The 14,005-nt window shown below is 48.0% G+C and overlaps 1 protein-coding gene across 1 annotated transcript in view; it reads right to left on the bottom strand.

The window, feature by feature from the left end:
- The window catches only part of JDP2 (Jun dimerization protein 2), a 39,328-nt gene extending 25,630 nt beyond the window's left edge, over positions 1-13,698 (bottom strand). Inside the window, exon 1 of the mRNA XM_023726396.1 lies at positions 13,478-13,698. Coding sequence (XP_023582164.1) covers positions 13,478-13,678 — 201 coding nt within the window. The 5' untranslated portion in view covers positions 13,679-13,698. The remainder of the gene's footprint in view (positions 1-13,477) is intronic.
- Positions 13,699-14,005: the final 307 nt, after the last annotated feature.

Genomic DNA, 14,005 nt, shown 5'->3' with positions numbered 1-14,005 from the left:
AAATAGGCTGCTCATATGAGCCAGTTTGATTATTGGCACCTTTGAAGCTCTAATGTCCTGTCACCAGGTGGTTAGATCTGTTACTAGGTATCTGAGCTCAGGAGTCCACCTACTCCTCCTGTATGGATTCAGCTCAGGTGCTCAGGTAGATAGCCACCAAGTGTGTGGTGTCGGCTCTCACTTACAGTCCTAGACAGGCATGGGTGATTGGTGTAGGCAAAGGCATCTGGCTGCAGCAGGGGGACACACTCTGAGCAAGGAAGGGGGCTGACGGCCACCCCCACGTGTCCAAGAAGGCGTGTCCCTGTTCCTAGAGTGTGTAGGTGGGTGGGTTTTGCCACTGGACTATGAGCACCTAATGCTGTTGGCTGTAAGGAACGGGGTGGCACCTTTTATTCATGGGCCCCTATCACAGGTGGCTAGGTGGTGTGGGTGGAGCCACCAGTCCTCAGGCTGCTGATGTGCGTAGGTGAAGACCCGCTTAATGGGCAGAGCAGTGTCAAATGTCAAGAACCTGCCACTTCACAGCTGAAACAGCTGAAGTTAGAGTTCCGGTATATACCCTGTTTACTGCAGTAATGAGGGCCTACGTTGCTGAGATGGGCCCGCACAAGTTTATGCAGGCGGAAAGGCACTCAAAGTCCGTGGATCCCTTATGCCTGTGCCTAGGCAAAGGAGCTGTGCCTACCCTAGGTTCCTGGCTTAGGGGAGCCAGCAGTTTATTTTTTCCCCTGTTTGTTAATTTGTTCATTCTCTAAGGCAGGGAGAATGGCTCCGGGCGTGTGACGGATCCTACTTCCGGCCCAGGGGACTCAGCAATTGCTGAAGCCAGTCCGGGACCCAGTGCAGAGCAGGGAGCAGTAAGGTAAATGGGAGAGAGGTTTTTCCCTAAGGGGGGTGTTTTTGATCCGTGTGTTAAGCCGTACGCAAGTACTTAACTTTCATGGAGGGCTGCTTCTCACTTGTTCTGGGTGGCCGTGTAGAGTCTCTGGTGCTGAGTCTCTCCCAGTGTGGAAAATGCGCCTCCCGAGCACGGCTGCCTGCCTGCCTCACCACTCACCCCCGAGCTGATCAGGACTGAAGGCCTCAGGCTTTCGCTGGGTCAGTCTGGCAACTCCTCGCTGCTTCTGAACCATCTCTCCCTCCCCCTGCCACTCTGTCTGGTTCCTCAACTCTGCCTTTGATGTTCAGGGCTCCTAGATTGCCACAGATAATCGAATCACTTGCTTTTTCGGGTCTTTGTTGTAAGAGGGTCCACCAGAAGCGTCTGACTACTCCGCCATCTTGGCCCTGCCCCCAGTCTGTGTCTTTCTGACTTTTCGTGTGCCCAGCCCCTTGCAGAGTTTGTGGCAAGTGGTAGAGCTCGTAAATTTTTGCTCAAGGAGGCCAGGAGTCCCTGGGTGGTAAAAATGGTTAGGCACTTGGCTACTAACCCAAAGGTTGGCCGTTCAAATCCAATCAGAGAAGCTTTGGAAGAAAGCCCCAGCAATCTAATTCTGAAAGGTCACAGCCGTTGAAAACCCCAGGCAGTGCAGTTCTACTCTGAAATGCATGGGGTCGCCATGAGTCAGAATTGACTCAACAGCAACTGTTTGTTTTGTTTTTTTAAAGGGAGGAAGGGAGGCCTGATCTCAGAGCTGGTGACCTGCACAAGAACTCAGGAATCCTGATTCCCAGCCCAGTGTTGTTTCCACCTCACTTCGGCCATCCCAAACCCAGTATATAATCAAATTCATTCACATATGAACAAACTCATGCACTGGACGCCAGCCCCACTCAAAACATCAAAGCAGCCCAGCCAACCACAAGGTGAAGGCTCTGAACAAGAGCTCGCAGAGCCAAGGGCTCCACCTCCCAAGATGATTCACTCTGCTCTCCTGGTCGCAGGTGCAGGTGGTGAGCAGGTCCCTCCCTGCACCAGCTTCTGCAGGAAGCGGCAAGGAGGGGCGGGGCTGTACACTGCTCCATCCAGAGGCTCCAGAACTGAGAAAACTGGAGATCCAAGATGCATCCTCAGGGAAGGGACCTCGAGTTCAGAGAAGGGAAGTGAGCCTGCTCAGGTCCTTGGGTCCCACAGTCGCAGGACCAAACCAGGACATCGCCTGCCACTGCTGACCTCTCAGTCATCTGAGTCACAGGGGATCCATCAAAACCGACTTCTCTACTTCCTCACATCTCAGCAATGAAGCATTCTCCGACCTTGGCCCTCTCAACCACCCTTGTCCACAGCAAAAACCTTCTCCTGGGTAAAGAGAGCCTATACAACAAAAAGCCACTGAGGCATGGGGTTGATTTATACCGACGGAATAGGGAAGGGCCACTCTGTCAAAACAGTGGAGAACAGTCTGGATCCACTGCTAAGAAAAGACAGCATTGTGTTTGGAACAAAGTCTGAAAAAGCCAGCTGGGCAGAGTGACACCCACTGCAGACAGCCCAGCTTAGGAAAGCAAACACTGTTACTACAAAAATGAGAGGTCCAGAAGACAGGCAAAATCACCTTGACACAGGCAGAAAGCCTAAGGTTGAAGAGAAAAAGAGATGATGATTTCTGGGAAACCCTTTTGCTGGAGAAGAGCTATTTGGAGAATGATGGCTTTTGTTAAAATATGTCTATCTCAGGCCCATTTCACATTTATGGCTTAGTGGGATTTGGTTTCCTACTAGGCAATCAATCTGTTTTCTTGCCCAGTTGACAATTGCTTCAAAAGACAAGAAAAGGAGATAAATAGTGGCTCCCCCAAGACTCGCCCCACCCCCAAAAGATCAGTAAGAAGTAGAATATGTATGGCCGGGAAAAATCTGTTTTCTTCTCAAAAAGTCTCGTGAGCCTGTCAGCCCGATAATACAGTCAAAACTCATCCTTTAATAAAAACAACAAGAAAAAGCAATGTAATATGCCTCGATTACACTGGGGCAAAAAACTGAGAGATGCCTCGGAAAAATTACTCTCTACAGTTAATGAGAATGCAGTCATTGCAAAGAATATTTATGAAAAGATTGTTCTAAAAGCCCTGAGTTGGCCAAAGTGGAAGAACATTTCAAGTATCATCCTATTAAAGCTTTGGAAGTCATTTGTCTTTCAATATGAAGGTGAAAACAAGGTCCTTTGCTTAATTATGCTCTACCAACACAGTTCTGTTTCATCTGTATTCAGGGTGTGCAGCTAAAACGCAGATTTCAGCCAATTTATTTCAGGCAGAAGGCACGGATAACAGACAAATCACTGCACAAAATGGCAACCTCTACTTCCTGGGTACAGAATGCCAGCTCATAAAAATCACACCCAGGTGATATGGTCACATAAATGCCCAGCCAGGAATACCTGGCCTGAAAGTGCCCTCGGATTGATTCCAGTTCATTCTAGTGCCCCATGTGACAGAGTAGAACTGCCCCATAGGGTTTACGAGGCTATAATCTTTATGGGAACTGATCACCAGGTCTGTCTCCTGAGGAGCTGCTGGGTGGGTTTGAACTGCCTACCTTTTGGTTAGCAGCTGAGTACTTAACCTTTGCGCCACCAGGGTTCCTTCCATGAGTAACAGATGTAAGGAAATGGATACAATTAAAGTTCCGAGAGGGGTGAAAAAGGGCTTTATAGCACTGAGGCAGGTGAGTTGGGGCAGGGTCCCCCCTTCCCTGGGCTGTGGAGTGACTCTCCAGTTCACAGACCAGGGCTGCTGAAAACTCCAGGCCAGATACAGCAAATGAGGCCTCCTGTGGCACAAACATTAAGCACTCAGCCGCTAACCAAAAGGTCGAAGGTTCAGTTCCACCCAGAGGTGCCTCGAAAGAAAGGCCTGGCACTCTACTTCCGAAAAATGAACCACTGAAAACCTGACAGTTCTTGGACACAAGTGGGGTCGCCACATTTGGGATCAACTACGCAGCAACTGGTTTGGCTTTTTTTGGTTTGGCCTCAAAACAGCTTATCTGATTCTTCCTTCTAGAACAATAAAGGAGTTGGCCTATTGACAAGCTCAGCAGCTGAATTAATTGGGAAGTCCCTTAGGGAATGACACTGGCAGTGCTGAGGATCTCAAAACATGGAAATAACTGGTTTGGAAACGTTAAGGTGTTTGCTGACTCAGAGAGCAGCTACCGCCTTACAGAGATCCAGGTACTGCATACACATCAATGAATACCTAGTGGCAGGTGGATCCCTCCTGGAAGCTTGAGATTCGATACGGAGGGAAATGTGGTTTGAGACCCTCACAGCCATTCTCAGATAAAATTATTGCCAGCAGAGCTGGAAGGGAGATTGGAGGTCATCTAACATGCATGGAACATCAGAATTTCCTGGAGGGCTTGTTACATCACAGATAGCTGGGCTCTACCTTGCCCCACGCCTCTGATTCAGGAGGTTTAGCAAGAGAGCCAAGCACCTGAACTAACAAGTTCCTAGATGCCGGTGCCTGGTCTGTGGACCCCACTCTGAGCAGCGCTGATATAAATCAGAGGATTTCAAACTGGTTTCAGCGGTAGCGGCCTCTTTTTAAAATAATACCACAAAATACTAAATAGATAACCAAAAACCAAACCCGTTGCTGTTGAGTTGATTCTGACTCATAGCAACCCTATAGGACAGAGTAGAACTGCCCCATAGAGTTTCCACGGAGCTGCTGGTGGATTCGAACTGCCGACTTTTTGGTTAGCAGCCGAACGCTTAACCGCTATGCCAGCAGGGCTCCAAACCAAACCCGTTGCCATTGAGTTGATTCTGACTTATAGGGAACCTATATATAAATAAAGGTGGTATTTTATTAAAGGAGCTCATAATTGTATCATATACTTATTATAATCATTTAATGCAAACGATAAGATGTGTTTTGTTTGATACAAAACCTTTAAATCAGAGGTTATGTAGGACACGTGCAGGTTTTGGATAGCCTCAGCATCCAAATTATTCCTGACTTTTGTTTTCTTTGCACAGAACTACAAAAAATCCTGATTCACACAGGTCAGTATTTACAAATGGTGTAAACAGGGGTGTTGAAAGGGACAGGTCCCTGAGTGGCACAAGTGGTTTGCAATCAGCTACTAACCTAAAAGTTAGTGGTTCAAACCCACCCAGTGGAGCTGCAGAATAAGCCTGGCGATCTGCTTCTGTAAAGATTACAGCCAAGAAAACCCTATGGAGCAGTTCTACTCTATAACACATGGGGTCACCATAAGTCAGAATTGATTCAACACCAGTGAGTTACAGAGGGAAGAGGGCTATGGAAGCAAGCCATGGATGAGCATGTCACCCAGAGACAGCCTGTCAATATGCTTCATGATCGGGGAGCCTGCAGCCACTGGGAAGAGCACAGCCAATGAGCCCCAGTGTAGGGCGGGATGTCCACAGCCTCAAGGGGTAACTAACCCAGAGGAGGCCCCAGATCTCACTCCAAGCTTCCTCACCTGCCTGAATTGTCCATAAGTCCTTCTAAGCCTCCATGCTCCAACCTCAGGTCAAGTTGCCTTGGGCCTTTAGGACACAGTGGAGGGGAGAGACACTTGCCTGACTCCAGAGTCATTCAGCCAGATGGCCATCACCTGTAAGAGGACTCAGTTTCCCAACCCTGAGTCCATGCTGCCAGTGGATCGGGGGATGCCAAAGTAAGAGAGGATTAGCATTGACTGGAGAGGCCTCTTCGTAGGGCTGCTTAAAAGCTGATGATTGTTGGGAAGCCAGCAATGACCTTAACGTTGCAGGAAACACGATAAGGGGTCACACAAGGCAGCTTAGGGGAAAACAGAGGGTTGAAGAGCCTTCTGATTTACAGTTTGTGATAACTGAAAATCTGGCTACATTGAAACTGCATAAACAACCAGAAACAGGAAGATCTGTTTGCTTCCCTGAAATTCAGGTCATGGGCTCAACACACTGGAAAGGCCAGTCCTGTCATAATAGGTGATCCACTAGCAATGGATCCACTTCGTAATAAAGGTCATGTGCAGGCGCCTTGCACTCCAGTCAAGGTCATCTTTACACACATTGCCTCACTTATCTTTACAAGGAAACTCTGAACTTTCATTCCCTTGTTTTATAGACAGGGAAACAGATGCTCAGAAAGACCAGCTGACTTGTTCAAGGTCGAACTGTGAATGGGTGATGAGGTCAGCTTTGAACCCAGGGGCTTGCACCCAAGCCCAGAGCTCGGCCCAGGCCCAAGAAGCAGCCCCTCTGGTTATGAGGCCAGGTTGGTGCCCTGCTCCCACAATTCCTGGGCACCCCTGAACACTCAGGCCACCTTCCTGTTCCAAGGGCAAAGGACCCTCAAGGAAATAAAAGCCCAGCAACAGTTTTCAAATCAATTATAAAAACAAATTGCATTATCAACACGTTTGAAAACTGAATCGTGACCATAGCTTACGTGTGTTGTGGGTCTTACTGAGTACCAGGTGTTAGGTGAAAGCCTTGAACGATTTCCAATCATCGCAACAACATTAGGAGCTACGTGCTATGATTATTGCCATTTTATAGATGGAGAAACTAAGAAGAAGCCACAGGACCCCCTCGAACTTTTCAGAGGTGTCTGATTTCTGCTAAGAATATACAGATCCAGCCATGACTCTACCACCACCTCTCCAAGGGACCCCACACTAGGACAACATGAGTGTAACCCACCTATGATGTTAAATGAAAGCTTTAGGCCCCTTGTGAATGCTCAGGGTATGGTATCATATAAGACTCAACACTACTTTTAAAAGAAGCCCTGGTGGCACAACAGTTAAGCGCTCCAATGCTAACCAAAAGGTCAGCGGTTTGAACCCACCAGGGGCTCTGTAGGATCTGGTGATCCACTCCAGTAAAGATTACAGCCTAGAAAACCCTATGAGGCAGATCGACTCTGTCACATGGGGTTGCTATGAGTTGGAATTGACTCAATGGCAGCTAACAACAACAACACAACAACCACAGTTAAACTCATTCATAGCTGCCTTTAGCTATCACTCGTCCTCCCTCCAATGTATTTGCTAAAAAAAAAAGTTAACAGCTTTAAAAATGTGCTAACAAAGTGATAGAACTAAAGTGGAAATTCAAGATTCCAAAGATGAGTTGGGAGATTCTGCTCCAACAAAGGACAGATTGGATCTCTCTCTGCCAAACAAGGATGAGACAGAAAAAGCATCTGAGTCAGGGGGAAGAAGGCCAATGCTATTTCAAAGAGCCACAAATTAAAAACCAATTATGCAATGCTTCCTAAAAAAAAAATATCAGTGGGATGCTTTTACGTTTTAAATCACTAAAAACACAAGCACTTAAGGCCAGCCTTGACCCAGAGCATCAGCCGGTTTGGATCAATTTTTCGTGCTCAGGCTAAAGATGAATGAATGTCTTGGTCTCTTCAGTGAACATACTCTGGGAAGACCATCTGTTGATGAGAGCGGACAAGCCTTCCTAGGCCACCCTACAATCCATGGATTCAAATGCACACTTCATCTCAACATTCTCCAGGGTCTCTGGAGGTTTTGAGAAATCCTTAATGTGAAATCTGCTAACAGCTAAGGACTCTTCTACTGCTTTGAAAATGATAAGGATCACAAGGAAATGCGTGCAGGAAACTGCACCAGCTGGAAAGGGTCTAGCCCATGATGGTATGCAGACGCTGATCCCTCAGGGTGAAACCCCAAGAATGCTCCCTGACTAGGATCAGAAGAGCCTGAGGACAGGTATACACAGTCTGGAGGTGAGTTCCCAAAAGCATCTGAGTAATCTCTGAGTCTACTAAATAGACAGATTCCTTGGACTCTACTTTATCCTCAGAGATTCTGATTCCATAAGGTTGGAGCGGAATCTGGAAATCTGTATTTTTTAAGAAGTTACCCAGACGGTTTTGATGATCAGCCAAGTTTGGGAATGGTTGGTTTGATTTTTACTGTGTTTTTTTTTTTCCACTTGAAGTTGCTTAAACTCAGTAATCGAAAAAACAAAACACAAAAACAAGGGGACAATGCCTCTTGAGGTAAGAATTGAGAGATGTGAAGATCGAGGGGTAGAAAGTTTAAGTGACTTGCCAGGTTGATGCAGCTAATTACTGTTCAAACTAACAAACATGTATTAAACATGCAATCCATGAGAGGCATTGAACATGGTTTGGTGGAAGTAAAAACAAACGTAAGATAGACATTTAGGTCCCTGCCCTTGGGACCTAACACAGGACACAAACTTAAAAGCAGACTGGTGACACAGAGCGTGGGAAGCTGGCTGCTGTAAGGCAACAGGGAGTAGTGGGGACTGTGGTAAACTAAAGGCTGCATGCTAGTACGTGAGCATCTGCTAGTCAGCTCTAGCCTCTGGTTACACATAAGGGTGTGGACCTAGAGTGGCCAGATATTCTGGTTTTTTAAGCGAAGCCAGAAACTCCATATTTCCTGACTTTTAAGTATAGTAACTCATTCAATCAAAAACAAAACACAAAAACCCCACACTACGAGGGACAAACAAGATTCATCTGTAGGCTGACTCCTGCCCATGGGATGATAGTTTGCAAGGTCACCCACTCCAACCTCCCCTGAAGTCTTGAGTCCTCTCTAAAGCACTGCGGAGGGGAGCAGAGGAGGAGGGCCCCGTCGACCAAGTGGTTAAGTGAGCTGGGACAGATCACCCAATAAGCAAGGTATGCACCGGCTTACTGGTGCTTACATACTAATCTGCAGTGCACAATTCCACATGGGTTGTGGTGGGGTGAAATTCATGTGAAACTGTGCACTATAGATTAGTAAGTAAACACAATTAAGCCTGTGCACACCTTGCTTACTGTCAGCCCGTGCATGACTTGTTTACTGGTTAATCCACCCCTGTAAACGAGTGTCTGATGTGTGTACGTGAGCAATTTTTGTGCTCAGGCTAAATAGGGATGAACATCTTGGAGCTTCTGGCTTCCATCCCCTCCTACTGAAAATGCATTCCTGGCCCAGAGGAGGGGTGTGGCCCCTGCAGCCGCAGCAGCCCACTTGGAGATTACAGGGGAAGGGCCACGTATGCTGGCCAGTGGGGACTGGCTGGCTGAGGAGCCCAGCTGTAAGGGGCTGCAGAATGAAAAGCGAAGGTAGGAATGTTCTAGAGAAAGTCAGAGCAGAAAGTTCCCTTGAAAAGTGATACTGGAAAAAAAGAATTGCAAAAGGGCAAGAAAGAAGCAACAGCTCTAAAAATCCCATAACCCAGGATATAATGTCCCCAGATTCCCTGACCAACCATCGAAACGAGCAATCTTGGCACCCTTCATCCGTTGGTCTGCTTAATTTTTCTTCATGGTACTGATCACTTCCTGACATTTTATATTATATATTAAAAAAAAAAAAGTTGCCATCCAGTCGACCCTGACTCATGGCGCCCCTATGTGTGTCAGAGTAGAACTGTGCTCCACAGGGTTGTTAATGGCGGATTTTTTGGAAGTAGATCACCAGGCCTTTCTTCTGAAGTATGTCTGGGTAGACTTGAACCTCCAGTCTTTCAGTTAGCAGCCAAGCAGTTAACTGTTTGCACCAGCTATGGATGCTAATTTGCTTGTTTTCGGATGCCCTCCCTGGCCCCAAATACAATACAAGCTCCAGGAGAGGGGAGACTTTGTCTACTTTGTTCATGGTTCAATTCTCAGTGCCTGGCACAGTGATTGGCACAGAGTCGGTGCTCAACAAATATCTGTTGAACAAATGGACTTCAGGCAAGCAGTTGGCACTAAGATAGTTTAACATTATGTGTTAACCATATAATAATAACAATGTCAGCACAAAACACTTTATAATTTACAAACCTGTTGTTTAACTTAATTCCTCCAATTATCTTTTACCAAACGGTTTCATGCATTTGGACGTGGCCTAGGAGACTGCTGGCCTCAGCTCAGACAGAGCTGCCTGTAGCAGCGGCTGGGCCTTGTTCTCTCTGGGGCCTGGGAGTTCTGAGGCTGCAGAACTGCAGGGCTCAGCACTAATCTGGGCTATGTCATCAAAATGATTGAGTGTTCTGGGGCCAGGCTCATCTGGCCTCCTCAGGCCAGTAGAACTCCGATTAGAAGCCTGGAAAGGACACAGAAGGCATAGGAGGCATCATAGCATAAGGTTAAAGCTTTGGCTCTCCAGTCAGACTGCCTGGGCTCATGTCCCAGCTATGTAACTTTGGACCTCTCTAACCCTTGTTGACTTCATCCATAATGTGGAAATAACAACAACAGCAATAAGAATTACTTCATAGGGTTCTTGTGAGAGTTAAATGAGCCAATTCGTGAAGACTGCTTAGCAGCATGCTTGGTGTATATAGCTCAGTGCAAGGGAGATGTGGCTATTACTAGCATCATCATAAGGAGCCCTGATGGCGCAGCAGTGAAGCGTCCGGCTGCTAACGGAAAGGATGGCTGTTCAAACCCACCCAGCCATTCCACAGAAGAAAAACCTGGCAATCTGCTCTCATAAAGATTACAGCCTAGAAACCCCTACCGGGCAGTTGTACTCTGTCACATGGGGTCGCTATGAGTTGAAATTGACTTGACGTCACCCAACAACAGCATCACCATCGCCATCATCATTCAGGCCTCAGCCCTGACACTCCGCAGCAGCGGAGTGAGTGACCTAACTTGCCTCCCTACACCTCAAATTTCTCTTCTCTAAAAGGGGGCTTACCTGGTCACAGGAGGGTGTAAGGAGTAAATGAGATCAGGCATGTTAAGTACTTAGCACAGGGCCTGACACATAGTATTTGATAAATGTGGGCTGGTAGCTTACTGGAGCCCTGGTGGTGCAGTGGTTAAGAGTTTGGCTGCTAACTAAAGGTCGGCAGTTCAAATCCACCAGCCGCTCCTCGGAAACCCTATGGGGCAATTCTACCCTGTGCTACAGGGTCACTATGAGTAGGAACCAACTCGGGAGCAATGGGGATTTGCTTTTTTTGGTTTAGTAGCTTATTATTATTCAGTAGACTTTTACTAGTCTCCAACGCCAATTTAAATCCACTAAAGGCAGTTTGCCACATGCAAATAAACCTTTGGAACATGAGGTTCTTCAGCTGCAGGTGTCTCTCCCATCCCCTTTATTTTTTAATTGCTCCAAAAATTAGCATGCCCCTCCTTGGGTCCAACCTAGGAGCCATTTCGAGGTCTGGTCCCATTGCAGGGCTGCCAGTACAATCTCCCCAGTTCTGCTCCGACCTGCCTCTCCACCCCCACAAAGCTGCAGGCTGACAGCGAGGGAGAAGCCATGCAAATAGGCCCGAAAAACGGCCTGTGATTTTCATCGCCTGGATGGGCAGCGTTTGCGGGTGCCTGCGAGGACAGGATGTCACTGTCAGGTACAGGGCATATGCCACCAATTTGGGGTGTCTGTGAAATGTAAAAATACTCAACCTAAATAAAGGCCTTTCCCCCAAAAAGGAAAGCATCTCCAGCACCTTTTGCAGAAGGGAGACAGGGTAATTCTGCCCACCCCCCAGGCAAATCCCAGCTGGGCCAGTCCCCTCCCCACCCCAAGGCGCTTAGCTCTTCATCAACCCCAGGGCCTCAGCGCCCCAATGAAGCTGTTCAACTAGTGGCTTTCAATGGCATTTATACTGGGGAACGACCTAGAAATGGATGCTTTCAAGTTATGGGGCTACGAGGTGGAAGCCAGAGGGCCGACAAACAAGGGTCCTTCATAAAGAACACAGAACACTAAATAAGCCGGGAAGTGCTATCAACAGCAGGTTGATTTACAAAATCAATTCAGAAGAACATAATTACAGTCACTCTCATCTTGTAATCAACAGTCTTTAGTGAGCACCTACAGTGCATCTAATCCGGGTGTCTTGAGCTCAAAGGTCTACAGCAGGGGCCAGGCAGTTAAGGTTGATGAAGGCAGCTGGGCGTAACAAACGAAAAAACAACAGTGTCAGCACAGTGGAGATACCAGGGAGGTGGAGAGGCTTGTGGCAAACTGCAAAGAGGAAAAACGTGAGTGAAGCAGCCCTCTCCATTCCATTCAGCCGTTGTCACGCCAGAACAGGGCACCAAGTCACCAGAGCTTTCAATTTTTTAACCAAAGATTAAAATCCACATTTTCAACTGAAATGTTCGTTCAAGTTTCTTTTAAAACACTACGTAGGCCAAACAAAACACATCTGAGAGCTAGATCGAAACCGCAAATGGCCAGTTTGCAGCCCCTGGCCAAGCCCCCAGTAGCCCATACCCTTCTTTCCAGTCTTAAGGGTACCCAAGGGGGGAGTGTGGGTAGAGCAGTAGTTGTATAATACACCCAACTTTCCCCTTACGGTACCCAGTCACCTTTCTCTACTCAAGAGTCCCTCCCTCAGAGAGGAAAAGGAAGACTCAATGCTTCGGGGATGCTGAGCTGAGCTTCTGTTAAGGGTGATGGAAAAATCTAGGAATGGATAAGGGTGATGGTTGAACAACATGATAAACATAATTAATGTCACTAGGCTGTACATGTGAAGATGGTTGAAATGTCAAATGTTTTGTTACATATATATCTACCACAATTTAAAAACAGAGTCCCTGCCTTGGAGACGTCCAGCCTTCCCTGCTTCATCCTGAAGGACTAGCCCCCATCCAGACACCCCTTTGCCTGTGACTACTCCCACCCTGGCAGAGCTGCTGAATGCCTAACGCTCAGCTGCTTCCTCTGCCCTCCCCACCCCAGCCACCTTTCCACCTCCCACCACTGGTCCTTCTTCCTGCCAAGTGGGCAGCTACTCTATCAGGCCTCTGAAGAAATGGCTCTGTTGGGTCTCATGGGGAAGGGGAGCCTTTGGACAAATTGCCAGCATTGGGAAAGTGGCTGCGGGTGTGGACAGCACCAATGCTGAGCCACGCTGGGGACTTCTCGCCAGTCCCCAGAGAAAAGCTGCTCTTCTGCAAGTAAGGCTCATGACAGCTGCAGCTGCAAGGGGCTGGGGTGGGGGAGGTGCTCTGTGTGTGGGTCCTTGGCAAACCCCATCTAAGGAACATCATGCTGGGTGACTGAGCCTAGGACCAGCTCTGCTCGGGAAGGGAGGCCACACCACCCTTCTTCCAAATTCCCTTGGTCAGCTCCAGGATGGGGCCACACAGGTAGAGGTGATGATGTCACTAGCAATATAATTTTTACAAATAACCCAATATTGGCATTTCCATACTTTTCAAAGCACGTGTACATTTCCACTATCTCCCCTGATCCTCCCAACACCCCAGAGAGATGGCCACGATATTATTATTATTATTATTATCACCCTTCCCTTGCCCCTTGAAGAGCCAGAGACAGGTTAAGCAGCCTGCCCTAGCCCAGTGCTTCTCAAACTTGAATGTATCCATGAACCCCCAGGGGAATCTAAAAATGCAGATTCTCTTTCAGAAGGTCTGATGTGGGGCCCGAGACTCTGCATTTTTAACAGGCTGAAGGGTGACTCAGATGTGGCTGGTCCTCAGACCACACTTTGGGCAGTGAGGCTTAGATCACACAGTGAGTTAGGGCCAGAGCTGGGGTGCCTCCTGCCCCCCACTTCTGCCTGAGCTAACGTGGCTGGCTCACCTCACTTTTCACGGGTTGGGGCCTCTTGCCCAGTTTCACCTCCAGGAAGTGCAAGGGGGCGATCATGGCCCCGATGTTGCGGATGTCGGCGTATTTCAGCTCCTCCGTGGTCAGAGCTGAGCTGGGAAGGCCAGTCAAGGGGCCGAGCCCTGGCAGAGAGCCTGCAGTCACAGAAGGGTCCGGGATCTGCCCAGGCATCATAGCAGGAGGAGCAGCAGTCCAGCCTGGAGTTGGGGGGAGAAGAGCAGGAACAACTGGGTCAGGCAAGTAAGGGGCTTCATGAGGGGCTTAAGACCCCATGGCTGCCAAGTCCTAGTCCCTGTTCTCACCAAAGTGCTCCTGAAGTCCCCCACCCACCTACCCACATGCTCTTCCTGCCCCGAAGTCTCTCCTGTTATAGAAGACAAGTTGATGAAATAATTCACACCAAGGTTACTGTCGGAGGGTTTGCTTCTTTTTAAGGAAAGCAGGAAGGTGGCAATGCTCAAATGCTTAACTCAGTCATAATAAAAAAAAAAAAAAAAGAAA

Source organism: Trichechus manatus, unplaced genomic scaffold (genome assembly GCF_000243295.1).
Source record: "Trichechus manatus latirostris isolate Lorelei unplaced genomic scaffold, TriManLat1.0 scaffold00010, whole genome shotgun sequence".
Taxonomy (NCBI): Eukaryota; Metazoa; Chordata; class Mammalia; order Sirenia; family Trichechidae; genus Trichechus; species Trichechus manatus.
Note: the sequence above shows the minus strand (reverse complement) of the source record. Positions and strands in the feature narration are given on the sequence as shown.